General features: G+C 43.3%; 1 protein-coding gene across 2 annotated transcripts in view; it reads right to left on the reverse strand.

Moving 5' to 3' along the window:
- CLSTN2 (calsyntenin 2) overlaps window positions 1–19389 on the reverse strand; it is a gene marked incomplete at both ends in the record, with an annotated part of 643893 nt that overhangs the window by 132612 nt on the left and 491892 nt on the right. For both annotated transcript variants that reach the window (XM_080695636.1, XM_080695637.1), the window contains 3 exons: window positions 3208–3357; window positions 14094–14302; window positions 15057–15252. In XM_080695636.1, the coding sequence (XP_080551762.1) occupies window positions 3208–3357; window positions 14094–14302; window positions 15057–15252 (555 nt within the window). The remainder of the gene's footprint in view (window positions 1–3207; window positions 3358–14093; window positions 14303–15056; window positions 15253–19389) is intronic.

Below are 19389 nucleotides of genomic sequence, written 5' to 3' on the forward strand. Positions count from 1 at the left end.
CCCTGAATTCTTAAAGCTCCTGAAACACAAAAGGTGGCTTCTGCTTTGAGGCCCATCTTCTCTAGCCAAAGGAGAATGAAGGTGTTTCTGTCAACAAAGACGTCTTTCCTCCTCTTGCTGCTAGCAGAAGCCCCAATAAATCCTCACCCTACTCACTGGTGAATGATGCTAACAAGCAGGCTTTTAGTCTATGCTTAGGCGCTAGAGGGAAAGCGCCATGTCAGGGGGCTGCAAGAAGCGTGGCTGTATCCTCAGGGAATCCATATCCTTTCTGAGAAGACAAGATTAATGCACAGAGCAGAGAGGGAAATTTTTTAAAAAAGCATAGCCTCAGCAAAGGATGCCTTGGGCAAGGTCTGAAGGACAGACGGGCTGGCTGCAGAGACAGGGTCTGTGGTGTCCTGTGAATAGCTGGGTAAGTTCCTCTGCATACTAGAAAAGCCCAAATCCTACAAGTGAAAGGGGCTATTGTGATGGGAATTGGGGAATCACTGTCCTGGGGCAAAACTGGAGTCTGGGAGCAGGTCCCTTGTGGGTCCTGGGAAGGTAGGCTCTAGCTGTGTGCAGCATCCTCTGCCCTGAGCTTGCTGGGTACCAGGGCTGAAGGATGTGTGGATGGGGAGTGTTCCAGGGAGGCAGGAGGCTCCTGCACATGATGGATTGCTTTCACTGTGTTGCAATCCCCTCCTGCCCAAAAGGAATAGACTCAGAACAGGTACAAGAATTCAAACAGCTCAACTGCATTTTCTTGGTGACTCTGTGTACTGCTTGTGGAGGCCTGGATGGGGTGGGGGGGGGCTCTGTTCTCCTGGGGATTTCAGGGAATCTCATCTGGTACCTGCAAGCAGAGTCTTCTCAGCTGAGTCTGGGGGATCTTGAGGCTTATGCAGTTCCTCAACCTGACTTCTAATTCTCAGCCATTCACCTGCCCTACCCTTGACCATATTGTACGTGCATCCTGCATCTCCCCAGGAACAAGGCTTTTGACAAAACCAGACTGCTTTCCTTGCATTGTTCACTGGGGTCTTGCACTGGGGCCCATCACTGTGTGCCTCTTCCATCTACAGAAAACATGTAGGATTCACCTGCCACCTGCTCCAAGAGAAGCCAGCCCTGCACCCTGGGCACCTCCCTACCTCTCATGGTAAAGGACATCCTGCCTGATCTGCAGGTAGCAAAGGAACAACTTGGGCTTGGTTCATCCCAGTTTGCCCTGCAAAGCTGGGAGAAGGGGCCGCATAAGAGATGCACACCTGGGCCAGTTGTAGTCAGCGATTCCCTGGAAAAGAAAGTGTATTTCCTAATAAGAAGGGGCAGATTTGACCAAGGGTAGAAGACAGAATAGGCCCAAGATGGGAGGATAAAGGGAAGGGCTGCCCAAGCAGAGGAATAGAGTGGTCCAGTTTGCAGGAAAGAGAAGAGTTTCTCTATCTCTGAGGCTAACAGGAAAACACTGTGACCATGGCTACACATATCAGAGAACCTAGAGGGCCTGTCTACTGCCTAAAAAGCTGCTTAGGTGGTGGTTGGGGAGGGACTTGATGGCTGTCGGCTGTAGACAGGAGCTGAGCTGGAGGGAGGGAGCTCAGTGCAGAACCCAGCGTCAGCTCCTGCCACTGCCACCATGGGCTGGCCAGCTCAGGCAGAGAGCCACCAGGGAGCAGTCGATTCTGGTCTTACATGTTTCTGAATCACTTTTCCTGATGTGGTGAGCAGATGCAAGGACTCGCAGAGTCTCTCTTTTCTTTGTTCCATGGAAAGGCTGGTTTTAATACCAGGGTCTTTCATTCATCCGCTCCATTCTGTGAGTGGCTACGTTGTACCTGATCCTGTGCCAGGCACTGGAGACTCAGCGGCTAACAGGCACCTTCCTGCCCCTCCAGGAGCATCTGCCCTGCAGCATAGGTGCTCACCACGCTGCTCATACGTAGAATCATAAACAGTGACCAGGTTTTCCTTTGCACATATTTAACATCACCTCTGTATAGATTTAACTAGTGAAAACTCTGTGCAGAAATTATACTTAAGTACACACATAAACAAAAAATCCCAAGCCCATAGGGCCTCATATGTCAAAACCCAAGAACATTGGGATCATTCTCCGGATATGGCTTTGTGTTTTGCTTTTTCCCCCTAAAAATCCCATGGTGAGCACATCCCATGCTTCAAAAATGAATATGCTCTTTCTAGGGTTTTTTTTTTCCCCAAAGGCTAGATTTTCACTGCTCATCCCACTGTTATTTTAACTACTAAGTTAAAATAAAATAGGGTGAGTTTCTCTTTACTCAGTCTTCAATTCATTCATTCACTCAGTGGCTATTTCTCGAGAATATGAATGAATAAGAAAGAATATGTAAGGAGGGACCAGGGAGACACATCAAGAGAAGCAACAGCCACAAAAAGGTGACCCTCTGAAGCACATGGAATCAAGAGTTATTAGTAGGCAGTAGCACCAACACATGCAGAAGAGACAGCATAGCCGGCCACCAAAATGGAAACAGAGATAAACGCCAGCATCCTGCTCAGCCACCAGACTCATCCATGTCACCACTAGAGTTATTATTATTCCATAAGCCACCTCGTTCCCTAAAGAGCCACAAATGCAGTTGTCCTTGCCTTCTTTACACATCAGAGCCCAAGGGCGACCTGGACATTTGCTGTCTTAGCATCCTAAAAAAAAAAAAAAAAAAAAAAAAGCCACCACCAACAGAATTCATTGTGTCTACATTCTCTGAGTCAATCTTTCAGAAAACTCCTAATCCAGAGGTTGGATTCCAGATCTCCCGCCTCTGTCCGTAGGTGACCTATTTGGGCAGCAAGAACATGACCGCCTTTCCAAGGTGGTTATCGGTTATGAGAAAATTGAACTGCATCCGGTAGTCTGAGCATCCTCGGATGAAGTAAGAGACACATTGGCAACTCCTCCTAATCACTGTGGGATAATTACTATTGATTCAGAGGTGTCATGAGATTTGAGAAAGGAAATACTGGCCTTGGACAAGTTGCCTCTGACATTCTCAGTGGTAAAATGGGAATAATATATCACCGAAGAGTGGTGAGAACAAGCAAGCTGTTTCTTGCCGCAGAACGGCCACATTTTACAATAGTCCTCTCCTGGCATGCTGCAATAATTTGGGAACACACCTATCTCTCTCCACACCAGGCCAAACTGCGCTCACATAACAGGACTGATGGAACCAGGCCCACCTTGCCAGCCAGGCTTGCAGACTGGCTTCACGTCCACCTGCACCAGCGTGTCCTGAGCGGCAGGCTTCTGTCCACAGTCGTAGGCGGTCACCAGGATCTCATACTGGTGTTGCTTGTCATAGCTCAGCTTCTCGGTGTTCCTGATGTTGCCTGAGGAATGGAGATATTAAAAAATCATTTCAGGGCAAGCACACCACCCTGCACTTCTTCAAAACCCCTCCTGTACTCCACCAGGCTTCAAAAGAATGGCGTGACCCCTTTTCCCCACCTATTTGTAAAAACAAGCAACTAGGACCAAGGTGTCCAGCTGTGATCTCCTTAAGGCTTTGGTGATAGATTCCTGGGAACCACTCATGGGTTGCTACAGAATTCTGAGCACACACCTGGAATCCAACTGGCCTGTGTTTATAAGTAATGGGTTACAAGAAAATTCCCTCTTCTAGTGTACTCATGTGGCTGTGTCCCTGACATAGGGCACAGAGAGCTCATCTGCCATGAAATTTCTGGGAAAAAGATGGAATTCAGAAAATGTCCTGACACGTATTTTTTTAGCATCTGGGCTTGTCGCCAGGAAGGTTCACTGCCTCTTCTCACATTATTTTGCTACCAAATAGGAAGTAAAATCAATAAGAAAACGTGTGACCTCCCTTCTGAAAGCTACACAGAATAACGGATTCCTTGCCCTGAGGAAGATGACATTTTTTTTTCTTCTCCAAGAGAGAACGAACAATTTTTTTGAGCCATTTTTTGTGCTTTTGTCCCTGTGGACGTGATATTTTGTTTCAGAAATAAATATTTGGTAGTTAATGAGAAAGATTTTAATTGACTCTTTTAGTTGGAATGCAATCTGGTTTCCAAAGAATGACTAAAGACCCAAAGCTCATTCAATACTTGAGAGTTTTCAATTCAAAGAGATTAAAATTTTCTTTTGCTGAGCATAATTGCATTCTTACTTTAATTTTAAAAAAATTTTTTGATGGTGGAGTAGATGGCAAATTAGAACTGTATGTTATCATGATCTTCTACCAAAAGTGAAATTTAGAAAATGAAAATGTAAAAAGAGCCCAATGAAAAAATAAACATAAAATGGTTGACTCTGGTACATTTTTATATCTTGTCAAAATTAAGGAGAAAATTGTCTTTGTTTCTTCCATTTCAACTGATGTATATTATTCATGTGAATCGAGATAATAAGGACTAAGGGGAAAAACCCTGAAAACTTAGAAAAGTCAAATTATGCTTTAAAGGTTAGAAAAGCTGACCCACCAATTACCCTGTATTAGTGAGACAATACTCAGCGTAAGATCACGGTAGTGCTGTGTATACAAATCTATCAGAATGGGAAGGTGGAAGCTGGTTATTGGCCAGGAAGGAATAAGAAGTCACCCAAGACTTTGGACCAGGAATTAGAATAAACTGTAATCAGCTCTAAAGAAGAACAAAATTACATCATTGGCAGGGAAATGGATGGAACTAGAGGATATGATGCTAACTGAGATTAGCCAGTCTCAGAAAGCGAGTGGTTGTATGTTTACTCTCATAGGTGAAAGCCAGAGAGAAACAGAAACAAAAAGAGACCCAGAGAAGAGACTCCATGGAGTGATGGAAGGTATCTGGGGGTGTGGAGGGGGAGACACAATGAAGGAAGAAGTTCAAATAATGTTATATACAAAAGCAAAATTCTCAAGGCCGATCTCAATGACTTAGATGGTAAAGGGGAGGGAGTGGGGTGGGATCCGGAGGGAAACGCACCAAGTGCTGTGTGTAAGTCTGTTCCTAGCACTCTGAACCTTATGATGCATAATTACAATGGACCCATAAAGGTATATTAAAAAATTGGAATAATTTAGTCTTTTTTTGTCCTGGACTGTTTATAAGAATCCAGCTGCATCTATCAATTTGAGGCAGCGTTTTGTTTAGCAAAATCAGTCAAAAGCCTCTGAATAAAAATGGTTTCCAATATCTCAGGCTTCGTATCTAGTGTTCAGAATTTCTCCCATTCTCTGGCCAAGGTCTGTGTTATTCTCAGCGTGGACGGCCCGCACAGCCCTGGAACGGCTCAGTATTTGGTTGGGAACGCTCCCTACGGATTCTGCTAACAAACTTGTTTGTGGTTACAGGCATCACACGGGAGGGATTCTGTCGGGTCGAAGCACTTTAATATAACCAAGAGAAGTATGTTTCTGCAACATCAAATTGAAATCTGAACAAAAAGTTTTAACTTTCCCTTTCTCTAAAGTTAAATGGCTCTCAAAAGATACGCCTCTCAGAAGAGGAAGGCTGAGCATGGGTTTACAATCCGTGTGACATTAAGCAGACCAAACACTATTGATTGTGGTAGAAAAAAATAAACACGCACGCTGAATCCTTGGCTCCATTCCTAGTAGTTCCTCTTCTGTAACAAGTCTTAATGAAACAGTCTGCGAAACTAATTTGCTTTCTCCACCACCACTAACTTTATGTGTGTGAAAATGGGGTTCAGAGCCCAGAATCCGAAGCGTTGGCTCAAAAATGAGAGTATAATATTGTCATTGGTTGTGACTTCTGCATGGGAGAGGGTCATATTTGGCTAAGGCACACATTTGAGATTTTATGAAATCTCAGAAAAAGACATACATTTTGCCTCTGTTGCAATTGCATGTTTTTTTTAATTATTTTTATTGGTGCATTGTATTTATACAAAATAATAGGGTAAAAAACTTGTGTAATCATAAATGCACACATCACCAGTCAACCCCACCCAGTCCCCACCCCACTCCCTCCCATGCTTGGCTTAGTGGGTGACTGCGATATGAATAAGTACATCATGTGCTTTAAAGAGTTTCGTGTTTTTCTCTCACTTTTTTTTTTTGGAGGTACTGGGGATGGAACCCAGGCGCATTCTACCTCTGAGCACACCCCCCGCCCTAATGTTTAATTCTTTATTTTTGAAACAGGGTCTCACCGAGTTGCAAGGGGCCTCACTAAGTAGCTGAGGCTGTCTGTGAACCACGATCCTCTGGTCTCTGCCTCCCCAGTGCTGGGATTACAAGCGTGAGCCACCACACCTGGCCTTTTTCCTCTCACATTTGAATGCATTTGTCAACCTCCTGCCTTCTCAGGAGACCAGAGCCTACAGTAAACTCAGGTGAGCTGCAGTACCTGGGCCTCCTTCTACAGGTCCAAATGAATGTGGGAAGCCAAGCCTAAAGAACAATCAGAGCCTAGCATGGTGGACACACGTGGAATCCCAGCACTTGGGAAACTGAGTCGGGAGGATCACAGGCTTGAGGACAACCTCAGCAGATAGTGAAATTCTCTGGCAATCTAGCCATACTTCAAAATAAAAAATAAAAAAGGGCTGGGTGTGTGTAGCTCAGAAGCACAATGGCCCTTTGTGGAATCCCCAGCAACACACGCACACACACACACACACACACACACACACACACACACACACTCAGTACCTATCTTACCTATTAATGAAGGTTTTATTTTTTTAACTGAGAATCATGATAGGATGAGCACACAGATTGGCATCTTCCTTCCAGTGGGATTAAGTTGGAGCATCACTTATGGCAAGCCACTTGGCAATCTATGTCAGTCTCTTTGAAATTGCTCATGCCATTTTTATTATATGTTCTTATTGGTGAATAATAGTTTTATATCATAATGTAAATTTTGACAGTCACATACATGTATATAGAACTTGGTGCCCTCTCCCCCACCTCTCATCTCCCCCTTTAGCAATAAAGGGTACTGAGATTGGCACTGGTGTTTTCCCATATGTACACATAGTCAATGGTAATAATTCTTTTAGTGAACCTCGCTCTTCCTCCTCCCCTTCCCTTGGACCACCTCCCTGGCTCCATGAGGCTTCTCTTCCACTATCTGGAGCCCCTCTAGTATCCCCATTACTCCCTGGCTTCTGCGTATTAGAGAACACACATGACCCTCCACCTTCTGAGACTGGCTAATCTCACTTAACATAATGTTCCCCAGAGCCTTATACTTTCTTGCAAATGACATAACTTTGTTCTCTATTGATGAGTAGAATTCCATTGTATATATATCCCATAATTTTGTAATCCATTCATTTGTGGACACCTAGGTTGGTTCCATAGTTTGGCTATTGTGAATTGTGCTGCTATGAACATGGGTATGCATATATTACTGTAGTTCCCTGGTTTAAACCTCCTTAGAAAGATACCCAGGAGTGGTATAGCTGGGTCATTCTATTATAGATGGGACTGACCGCTCATCTAAAAATGCATTCTAGAAAAATGATAAAAACAAACTGTATATATATATATACACAAATATATTTCTTTGTTATTTAAACACTGACAAATAGTTTGATCGTAAGAGAAAAAGTAACCATAAGAGTGATGTTCAGCACCAATATGGTGCTTATGAAATGTTTGTAGGGACAGAGTAAGTACAGAGAGTCAAATTTTAAGTAAAAAAAAAATAAAAAGGGCAGAAAAAAGAAAATAGAGGCCTTAATTTTAAAAAAATTTCATGGAAAGACTATTGGGAATATGGTAACCCATCATTAGTGTTTATCTACGGTAGGATGATGGTGACTTATTTCTTTCTCTGTACTTTTTTGTGTTTTCCAGATTTTTCCATACAGGGCATGTGTTACTTTTCTAATCAGGTGGGAATGACGTGTTTCCATTTGAAGAATAAACAGGCTTTGGGAAGCACTGCGTTCAGAAGTGTTGGGGTTCTAGTACTCTCCAGGGCTACCTTCTGACAGACAGAGCCCAGCTGAGGCTGCTGAACACCTAACAGCAAAAAGTAGCACGGTTGGCTTCGAACCTGTGCGATCCTCCTGTCTCCGCCTCCCGAGCACAGGGATTACAAGCGTGCCCACCGCGCCCGGCGCTCATTTCTAACGTCATCACCGTTGCCCCTTTTCTAAGTGCTTCAGCTACATCTGAAGTTCCGTGTGTTGTTTCTATTCTCATTTCTATTAAGATATGTTAAAGTTTCTCTTTGGCTTTCCTATTTATTTATTCATTGATTTATTTATTTATTTTTGGCAGGTTTGGGGATGGAACCCAGGGGCATTTGACCTCCGAGCTGTACCCCCTGCCCTATTTTTATTCTTTATTTTGAAACAGGGTCTCACTGAGTTGCAGAGGGCCTCACTAAGTAGCTGAGGCTGTCTGTGAACCGCGATCCTCCGGTCTCAGCCTCCCGAGTGCTGGGATGACAGGCATGCGCCACCACGCCCAGCTTGGGTTTCCTCGTTGATGAATTGGTTATTCAGGTACACATTGCGTAGGTTTCATAAATTTGTGAATTTTCCAGTTTTTTTCCTCCTGTTACAGATTTCTAGTTTTGTGCCATCGTGGTTGGAAAAGATAGTTAATATAATTTCACATTTAAGACTTATAAAATAATCTATCCTGAAGAATGTTTCCTGCGTGTTGTAGATTTTGCTGCTGTTTGATGGAGTGTTCTATGTATGTCTACCGGGTCCATGTGGTCTAATGTATAATTCAAGTAAAATGTTTGCCTATTGATTTTCTGTCTAGATGATCTATCCACTATTGAAAGTGTTGTATCGAAGTCCCCTGCTATTATTGCATTATTGTCTATTTCTCTTCTTGGATGGATTAGTATTTGCTTTATATATTTGGGTACTCTGATAGTGGATGCATGTATATATACAGTTGTTATAGCCTTTTGAAGAACTGACTAGTTTAACTTTACTTAATGACCTTCTTTATCTCATTAGAATTTGTGTGCGGGGATGGGAGGGGTCTGAGGATTGAACCCAGGGACGTTCTACCTCTGAGCACTACTCCCAATACTATTTTATTCTTTATTTTGAATCAGGGCCTCACTAAGTTGCAGAGGATGTCTCTAAGTAGCTGAGGCTGGCTGAAAATCTGTGATCCTCCTGTCTCGGCCTCCCAAACACTAGGATTACAGTCATGTACCACCATGCCTGGCTTCTTGTTACTAATTCTGACTTAACCTTTCTCCTGTTTGTCCCATTACTACTGAATGGTGGTGCGTATGGCTGCAGCATTTACTCCAAGATAATTCTTGGAATACAGAAAATTTCCATCTGAAAAAAATATTTCAATCTTGGTCATCTTATACATTTCTGTTACATTAAGATTAAAGACAAGGTCTGCTTAGAAATAACTCTAAGAATAGCTTTTGTGTTTTATTTTCACATTGAAAACCAAACCAGTTAGATTTATTTTAGAGTGTGTTTATGTAAATTGAAATGAATGGAGCAGCAATATCGCACTTAATTTTTTTTCTAAGTGGTAAAAGGCTTAAAGTTTGATTTTTATTCACTAATTCATTCTGTGTATTTTTTTTTTTTTTTTTTTTTTTTTTGTGGTCTGGGGATGGAACCCAGGGACATCTGACCTCTGGGCTACATCTCCTGCCCTATTTATTTTTTTATTCTTTATTTTGAAACTGGGTCTCACTGAGTTGCAGAGGGCCTCACTAAGTACCTGAGGCTGTCCACAAGCCGCGATCCTCCAGTTTCAGCCTCCCAAATGCTGGGATTACAAGTGTACACCACCACGCCCAGCTCATTCTGTGTATTTTGATCAGTGAATTTAGTCCATTTACGTTTAAGATAATTATTGATAGGTCAGGACTTACCATTGCCAGTTTAATTGTTTTAAAGGTTGTTTTGTGAATCTTTGGTTCCTTCTGATCTTATTTTTTCCTTTTGTGATGTGATAATTTTTCTGCAGTGTTATGCTTTGATTTCTTCATCTTTTATGGACCCACTACAAATGTTCGCTTTGTGGTTAATATAAAGTTTATATGAAAATCTCTATAACAGTCCATTTTAAGCTGATATCTTCACTACACATAAAAGTTCTGATCTTTTACTATCTGTGATTTTATGTGTTGATGTCACAATTTACATTATTTATATTGTGTATCCACTAAGAAGTTATTTTAGCTATAGCAATTCTTTATACTTTTTTATATTTCTGCCCTCAAAATAGATTTGTAAGTGATTAATATGTCATCATTAAAGATCTACAATATTATAAATTTGCTATATGCTTACCTTTACCAGTGAGTTTTATATTTCTTGTGTTTTTACATTATTAATTAGCACCTTTGGTTTCAGCTTTAAGAATTTCTTGTTATATTTCTTGAAAGGCAATCTAGTAGTGATGAAGTTTCTGAGCTTTTGTTTAGGAAAATTTTTATATCTATAATTTTGAAGGATAGTTTTAATTCATTGGCAGTTTTGTTTGTTTTATCAGTTTGAATATATCATCTCATTCCCCACCCCCAAGCCCTGATTTTTAAGGTTTCTGCTGAGAAATCCACTGATAGTCTTATTGAGGTCCCCATGTTTGTGATATACTTTTCTCTTTGGTGCTGTCAAAATTCTCTTTGTGTTTATTTTTTACTTTATTTATTTAGTGGTAGAGATTGAACTCAGGGCCTCTCACATGCTGAGCATGCACTCTACCACTGAGCTACACACCAACACTGGAACCTGTATCTTGGTAGAGAGTTTTCTTTGCATTAATTGTGACTAGAGACTTCTGAGCTTCATTTCCAAGTCTTTCTAAAGATTTGGAAAAACCTTCCTTTCTTCCTTCTTTCCTTCCTTCCTTATTTTTTGATTGAACCCAGTGGTGTTCTACCTAGCCATTTTTACATTTTTTGAAACAGGGTCTTGCTAAGTTACCATACACTGGCCTCAAGCCTGAGATCTTCCTGTCTTAGCCTCTGAAGTACTAGGATTGCGTACCTGTGGCACCATGCTTGATTCTGATATTATTTCTTTAAATAAGCATCTATCACTCTTCTCTCTTATTCATCTAAGTACCTCATGATCAAATGCTAACTCTCTTAGTGGTATGAGAGGGTGCAATAATGTATTAGGAAAGTCCTTCATGCTTAGGACTTAATTTTTTATTTATCCAGTGGAAAAATGAATCCAGGTTCTGCCTACTTCCAAGAGATTGGACCAATATCAGCAAATGAAGGAGACTATGTGCCATCTGAAATAGATCCAGAAGTTTACAAGAGGCTGGTGATGTCTCCATTTATATTTACATGCTCATAATACCAGCCCAGAAATCCATGGGGAGTGAATAAACCTTCTGTCCCAATCATACAGGCAAATATTCAACAAACATGGCTTCATTACTAAACACATTTCTATATGTGAAAAGTACTTGGAAACATTATCCTCCGTCAATTGCCTCTCCTGAGGCCTCACAAACCCACAGAGAGGTAGGAACTGTTACTGCCAAGATTTCATGGAAAAAGAATTTAAAGGGAGCTAGGCCAAGGACCTCCAGTTGGAAGAGGTTGCGTCTCTAGGTAAGGACAGGTCAGGCTAACTTTACATAGTGTCTTCTGTCTACCTATGGCCCTGCCTCCCTTCTTTTCCCTACAAGCAAAGGGTCTGGAAGGTTGGAGGAATCAGGAATCACCTCTACAAGCCATGGAGATAAAACATGGGGAAAAGCTAGGCCTCGGTAAGTGGACCCCAAGTTCAGCAGCCATTTCTCTGATATGCAAGTGCACAAAGACTCTCTCCATGGAGCTGAGAAGGTCATCCAGACAAGTGGTATATCAAAGCCAGTTGGGAAGCTCATTAGAATGGGAACTGCTTCTGTGTCTGCCCTTGGGTCCTGTCTTCATTACTTGGAGAACTCCTTCCGTAAACCTCACTGTCGGGAGCCCACACTCCCCGGGAGTGCCCACTCTCCTCTTCATCTTCTGCTGTAAACCAAAGTTGGAGATAGAGGCCTGGCAAAGGCCCATTGCTCACTTTTAATGAGACAGCCAGGGAAATAAATTGGCATATGTTAGTGAAATGGCTCATCAAGGTGAGTAATTATCTTCATGACTGGGGCAGTTTACCCGCAGATGAAAGAATTTGCATCTCGTCTCTCTTGGGCTCTAACTCTCCAGAATGAGGGCAGGAAGCCAAGCGGAGCTTGACCACTGATCACAAATAACTGCATTTGTCTCATCTTGCTATTAGCCATGGGTCTGGAACTCCCCCGATTCCAATGCTTTCATGGGGACAGACTGCACAACTGATCAGAGGAGGAACAGGGCACCCGAGGAGGAAGAGCACAAAGTGGTTGTTAGCTATTATACAGGGTGGTATGTGTATGCACGTGTACGTGTGTCTGTGTGTGTGTTGGGAACAGACCAGCAATTTCACAGGCCACAGTTTCTTCTGGGAGAGAAGCTTCCAGTGGGTGATTCTGACAGATTCTACTAATTAAATTTCTTTTCTTCTTAGTCCTGACTCAAACTTTATAATTCAAGTCCAGCATTTCCTCCTTTACTCTTCTTTTGCACTGGTCTTGAACTCTGCCCAACGATTATGCCCAGCATTTCCACAATCGTCATGCCCATATCTTGTAGGGAACAACAAAGCCTACTTGTAGAGAAATGAGATCATTGCTAATTTTTTCTGTCTTAGGAATAAAGTTTGTCTTTCCAGACAGAGGAGAAGCTACTTGAGGTTAGGGTTGTGTGCACCTCCTTGCATTCCATCCCCTGTGGAATCTGTCGTAGTTCTCAGGATGCAGATTATGTCACAGAGTAAGTTTCCTCCTGGCATCAACATCAAGAAGTGTTTTTCAGGACTTACAAGCAGTGACTGATAGCACTTCCCTCTAGACACTAACCATCAAGAAACTCAGAGCTAATTTGTTGCTTAACTATGGTTTGTGGCATATTTTGTACATAAATTTCAGCCTTGATATCTTCATGGTTTTTTTGAATTTTTGCTAGATGGCAAGTTTCATGTGGGTAGGCCTGTGTCTGTTTTGATTTCCCCTCCGTCCCCGTGCCAAATGTCCAACACCATGCCTGTTTTCCAGTAAATGATTACAGACTCCATAAACGTCACATCTCACAACTTCTACATAGTTGAATGATCCCTATGTGTTATTTAAAACAAAGTAGAATTTCCCTCACCCCCAATATACAAGATGCACACTCAGAAATATATCAGAGTCAGTCACTGAGCCAGACATGAGAAGAAGGGAGGTGGAAGGGAATGGGGTGGGAACTGGGTGAGGGTTAATTGAGTGATGTATGCATGTATGTCTCTACTATCCTGTACTACATTAAGATGCATGACTACAATGCACCAGTGAAAAATAAAAAAAAAGTAGAGATGCTATACAGACACTCACATGCTCATACTAATAATTAAACAATATACTTGGCAAATATTACCACTTGATTGTAAAGTATTGGAATTTTCAGTCAAAGGGGATTGAGTTGATTTGGCATCTGGCTGTGGTGTTTACACTCCAATGAGCTTCATATTAATGGTGATGGGTAAATATCCAGATTGCTTTAAGGGACTGCTTTCAGCTCAGCTCGGTCTAGGATCGAGGTTCTCCCTGGGATTGGAATGTTCAACAACGATGTTGGCAAGAGCTTTTAGGATTCCTGAACAGATCTGTTATTTGGAAGGTGGTTCAATATCCTCATCTTTTCCATCAGCATCTTCTATCTTGGAGCAGGGGGCAGATGGTTGTCGTGGTGGTAGGGTCATGTTACAATCTGTCATGGAAAAGGAATCTAAATATGGCCAGGCTGATGGCATGTCTCATGTCTGGATAAGAACTAAAAAAATTCACAACCAACTTTCTTCAGTATCCAGATGTGTGACATTGTGAGTTCTAAGAACTGTACCCAGTGAGTAGGTTTCTGAGGTTTCTTGGGCGTGTCTTTGACCTGGAAGGGCTACTCATCATGTACGGGGCATTTCTTGGAGTATAGAACTAAGTTCCGGGTCATAGAGCACATGTTGAGGATTCCAAGGGAAGTACCACTGCCAAGTGTGTTCAGAACCCCACTTGGCCTTCAGGATGGCATGGCGGACCCTGCTGGGGTCCTCCTGGGACACTCACCATTTCTGTCAATGGCGAAAGGCACATCCGTTGTGACGATCTCATAGTTGCAGATCTGGCTGTACTGGGGGGAGCAGTCTTCGTCGATAGCCTCCACCTGCAGGATGCTGTCATAGATCTTGCCCTCCGTCACGATGGCTTTGTAGGCTGGCTCTTTGAAGGTGGGAGCAAACTCATTGATGTCCTTCACCTGGATATGGACCACGGCCCTGGATCACACATTGGAAAGAAGAGATGGTGGTAAAGAAAGAATCACCCAGCCTCCTGTACTCCCTTGGGGGGGGGGTGCTGACTCAGGCTTAGGCCAAATAGCTGAAAAACAACAGCCAATCAGGGTGTTCACCTGAGTGTTCTATCTTCTTTCCTACTGGGGGCTCGCCACCTGTTCTCACTTGGATGCTCTGCAAGAACGCTCAGAGACTCCTCCTTGTTCTTTGTCCTTCGCTGCTACCCAGCCTTAGGAAAAATGTCTTTTCTTCCTCTTTTTCCCTTTCCTGTTCCCTTCATCTATTCATCACTCCTCCATTAAATAAACATTTAACCTCTCTTGTTTATTCTGAGCCCAACTTCATAAGGGAGAGAACAGAGACAACCCATAATAGGTATTGTGGCAGAGAGAAACACACGACATTGCTTAACCCCCCCCCCCCCAAAAAAAAAAAAGGCCTGACGGTATCTGCAGAGAGGGCCTGGCTTGGGAAGGCTTTTTGGGAGAAATGACATCTCAACTCAGTCCTGAAGGTGGCCTACAAGAATCTTTCAGTGAAGTGGAATGGGTAGAACACTCTTAGACTAGAAAAAAGGCCTGTGTCAGATGAGCAGGGCTGGGCCCCTGGTGTAATCCCTGTGTAAATATATCTAGAGAGCAGCCTAGATATATTTATCTAGCAGTGAATGGAGAGTATGGAGGCAAGTGGACCGGGACTGGAGGCGGGGTCCAGGGAGCCCCAGCAAGCCACTCACTTGTGTGACTTCTTCCAGGCTGTCTCCCGGGGCCCGGCACCGCAGTCGTAGGCCTGGATGATGAACGTGTACTCCTTCTGAAGCTCACAGTCAATGGGGCTCTTAGCACGGAGCCGGCCCTCCCCCGACGTCTTGTTGAGCACCACGGCTTCGAAGGGCAGCTCTTGGCCATGGATCTTGAATGCACAGATCTCCCCTGCAAGAAGAGCACGGAAGACAGCTGAATGGGATCCCGGGAATTGCCAGACCGTAGTCAGTGCCTCTTATGGGGCCCGATTCACACACCTAAAACCTCAGTCCAATTTCCCCCTCACGCGTAGGATTCTCAAACCACAATTGTTGCTCTCCAGAGATCCAGACCAACATGTTCATTTCGTGGAGAGTAAAATTGAAATGTTTCATGTAAGGCAATACCCCCTATCAGGTGCATCCTGGTAGGAGAAACAGGTGAGATGTTGCTTTGAGGAGCTGGCTGAATTTTACAGATTCCTGATTTCCCTAGTAGATTTCCCACTTGCCCTTAGCCTAGACTGTGATTAAGGGACATGTCTGCGGTTAAAAGACACAACGATGGTTGAGGAAAGGAATGAAACATCAAAGCTCTTCACAATCTTTTGTCCCCTGATGACACTGTTGGACTTGAGTGTGCGGTGTGCAGCAGCACTGCCCTGATGTGGAACTCTCAGATAGATATACAGAATCCTCAACAATCCCCCACCCACCAGTTCAGACCTTCAGGATTAAATCTGCATTTCAACTGAATCCCCAGGTGATTCATTTGCTCACTAAACTATGAGCAGAGTAGCTAATTTCTCTTTTCTTTACTCCTGGTTTAAACACCCCACATTTCTGCGGCCAAATCCCTTCCATCTATGTCACTGACCCATCCTTTCCCGATGAGGATAGGGAACCACTGGGAATGGCAATTTTCTCTCTTGAAACAGTGAGACTGAGTCTATGTGAGTTTAGGATCTCCCACGGAGCCTGAAAAGCTCCCTCTTAAAGAGCTAAACATGTGGTGAAATTAATGCATTTCTCCCCTTCAGCTCGGTTAATGTTTATTATGACTGTTTCTCTGCATTGAAATTACAAGGCTCTAAGAATATCTCTTTCTTTTCATCAGTGGGTATTTATTTTTTGACCTCCCAACTGCAAGCAAGCCCTGTAGTAAGTGCCTTGCTGTAGTAAGTACTGAAAATTTGAGACACATCCCTTTCCTGTATTGAGAGATTTTATAGACTTTTCTGGAGAGATGGTGTGCAGGTGTCTAGAGAGACCATTCACAGCACAAAGGGATGTGTGAGCATTACGTGAGGAGGGCAGGAAAGAGCTCAGCTAAGAGATATTGGGGAGTAAAGCAGGCTTGGAGCTGAGAGGCCTGGGCTTGCCACTGATTAGCTTAAAGAAAATTATATTTCTTTTCTGGGTCTTAATTGTGTCATCTGTAAGGTGGTCCAGAACAGTGTTGGGGAGGTGGCTTTCTACACTCAGATGACTCCTTCTTGGTCTGACATCACTCCAGTCACACTGTCTAAACCCAGGAGGTTAAGTGAGATGCCTACAATTTGTCTAGAAAGCTGCACTCTCAGGGTGGCCCAGGTACCTGCTTGCCTTGGCCCCTGGTCCAAAGGCTGCTGAGCTGTACCTAAGAGCTGATACTGTAAGAGGTGGGGATAACAGGAGCGTGTGCCTGCTTCAGGCACCAAGCATTGCACTTCCATCTAGGTAAGCTCATCTGACGTTCATGACAAAGATACAAGGCAGTGTTTTACACAAACTTATACGAATCAGAGGAAGGAGCGGGAGGAGGAAGAGGAGGATCAGGAATGTTGATTACCTGCTCAAGGTTACAGAGCTAAGGGTGGGTTTTAAACCCAAGTGTGGTTGACTCCTAAATTCCTGTGCTTTCTGCTCTACCACATCTTCTCCCAACAGCTGCATAATGTCTCAGAGGACCTGTCAGGGATGTTTCCAGGAACACTGTGTATTTCAATTCAACTCTCATTCAGGAGAGAAATGGCCCATTTTACATACAGGAAGCATACCCTGATCTCTTACTAACAATATTTTCTAAGATGTTCAATCAATACCAATCTTACCTTTAGGCTTTTGGGGTTTTTTATTATTTCTTTGATCTTCAATTTCATAATGAACATTCATTTTCACTACCGCCCCTCCCGGACATTTCTCAAATACAGTTGTAGAATAAAAGACAAGGCAGGGTGAAGATCAGGTTCTACCAAGAACGCAGGTTTCCATTAGCTATTGCTCAGGAGTGCTGCTCATTCTGACAAAGCTACTTCTGCAGGCTCTGGGGCAAGGAACAGGTTTCACCTGACCCTCAAGTTTAATTTCTGCTCTCAGTTAGCTGGGGTTGAATGAGTGAACTTCTAAAGTTCCTGCCTTGGATACTATCCCAAGATCAATGCCGATGCGAGAATATTACCAAACAATGTACCCAGACTGGTTCTGGGGCATTCTGTGGAGTGCCCAACCACCACCATGATTAGAAGGCTAATCAGACCATTTCTCTTAGAAGAGCCAAGTTAAACCGAAAATAGATGAGAGTAATTTTCTTTTGGAAACATCTGATCACAACCAAAGTAGTTCTCAAGACTCAGCAATCCTTAACAAGAGAAAGGAGAGGAGGGAGGTAAAGGAGAAAGAGGAGAGGAAAGAGGCAACACAAAAGAGGAGGACAAGATAAAATAATCTTCAGGGTCATATATTTCCATATGGCTTAGCTCAATGCAATTTAATAGAGCTAATATATTTTTTGAGTGCCAACCAAGTCTCAGGCACCATACAAGTTCTAGAGACACAAAGACAAATGACTCAGATGTCTTAAAATAAAAGAATTATGTATTCTCAAGTACTCCTTATCTCAAAGAAAAGAGAGACAAGTAAACAAGGATAATGAACTACTCACTTCGTTTTTACCAGCTCGAACTGAAATAGGATTTGGTCCCTTTTGAGCAAAACCTAGAATTCATGTTACCATTTTTCTTCCACTTCTCAGCTAACACTTGTGCTGCTGCTGCAAACGTGCCCACTTGGTAAGTCATCATCTCATTCCTCGTCATCATCATCGTCGTCATCATCGTCATCTTACTGTTAGGCTTTGGGTTTTTTTTTTTGTTTTTTTTTGTTTTGGTGGCACTGGGGGTGGAACCCAGAGGGCTTTCTACCTCTGGGCTATACTCCCAGACTTTTTAAAATATTTTATTTGGAAACAGGGTCTCACTAAGTTGCTGAGAGCCTCACTAAGTAGCTGAGGCTGGCTTCAAACCCTTGTGATTCTCCTGTCTCAGCCTCCCAAGTGCAGGGATTACAAGCATGCACCACCACGCCCAGCTTTACTATTAGGCTTTGGATTGGAAATGTCCCCCAAAGTCTCCTGTGTTTAGGTTTGAGTACAGAAGTGCTTAGAGATGGGGTTTGAAGGAATGGGTCATGAGGGCTTCAACTCATCAACATATTAATCCATTGATATCTGAATGAACTATTGGTAAATAGTAGAAACTATAAGAGGTGGGGAACGGTTAGAGGAAGTAGGTGACCGGTGGTAAGCTGTAGGAGGGTATTTCTTGCTCTCCTCTGTCTTTGTCTGTCTCTGTCTGTCTCTGTCTCTGTCTCTGTCTCTCTCTGTCTCTCTCACTCTGCTTCCTAGCTGTCATGAGCTGAGCAGGTCTCCTCCACCATGATCTTCCCCCATGATGTTCTAGCTCACCCGTGGGCTCAAAGTAACGGAGCCAGCTAACCGTGGACTGAAACCTGAAACCATGAGCTAAAATAAGTCTTTGTTCTTGTCAAGTATTTGTCATAGCCATGCAATACTGACTGGCATTCTTAGCAAGTATTTATTGGAAACTATGCACCAGGTACCAGTGAAGCAATGATGAACAAAACCAGACCCAGCTCTGGCCTACAAATTCCTTGAGGTCCAAGGGAGGAGAGAGACGAACGGCAAAATAGCCACAGACCCTAACAAAGAGTGGAGATTGTGACGTGTGTGCTGAAGGAGAGCTACGTGGTACTAGGTGACTTCTGGCCTGGTGAGGTGGGGGCAAGGTAGGCTTTCTAAGGATGTGAAGCCTTGGCTGAGACTCAGGCCACAGGGAGGGAATCAAGTTTGAGGCAGAGGGCACAACATGGTTGAGGAACCTCCAGCAAGAAGGATGATGGTGAGTCCAAAAGACTGCAGGGTCCAGGGAATAAAAGCTATTATCGCAGGGCGTACTTCATGGGCATGTGACCTGAGAACCTCACTGAGTCTCATATGCAGAAGGGCTCTAATTTTTTACTTTTTATTATTGGTGCACCGTAGTCATGC

This window comes from Muscardinus avellanarius, assembly GCF_963383645.1.
Source record: "Muscardinus avellanarius genome assembly, chromosome: 5".
Classification (NCBI taxonomy): domain Eukaryota; kingdom Metazoa; phylum Chordata; class Mammalia; order Rodentia; family Gliridae; genus Muscardinus; species Muscardinus avellanarius.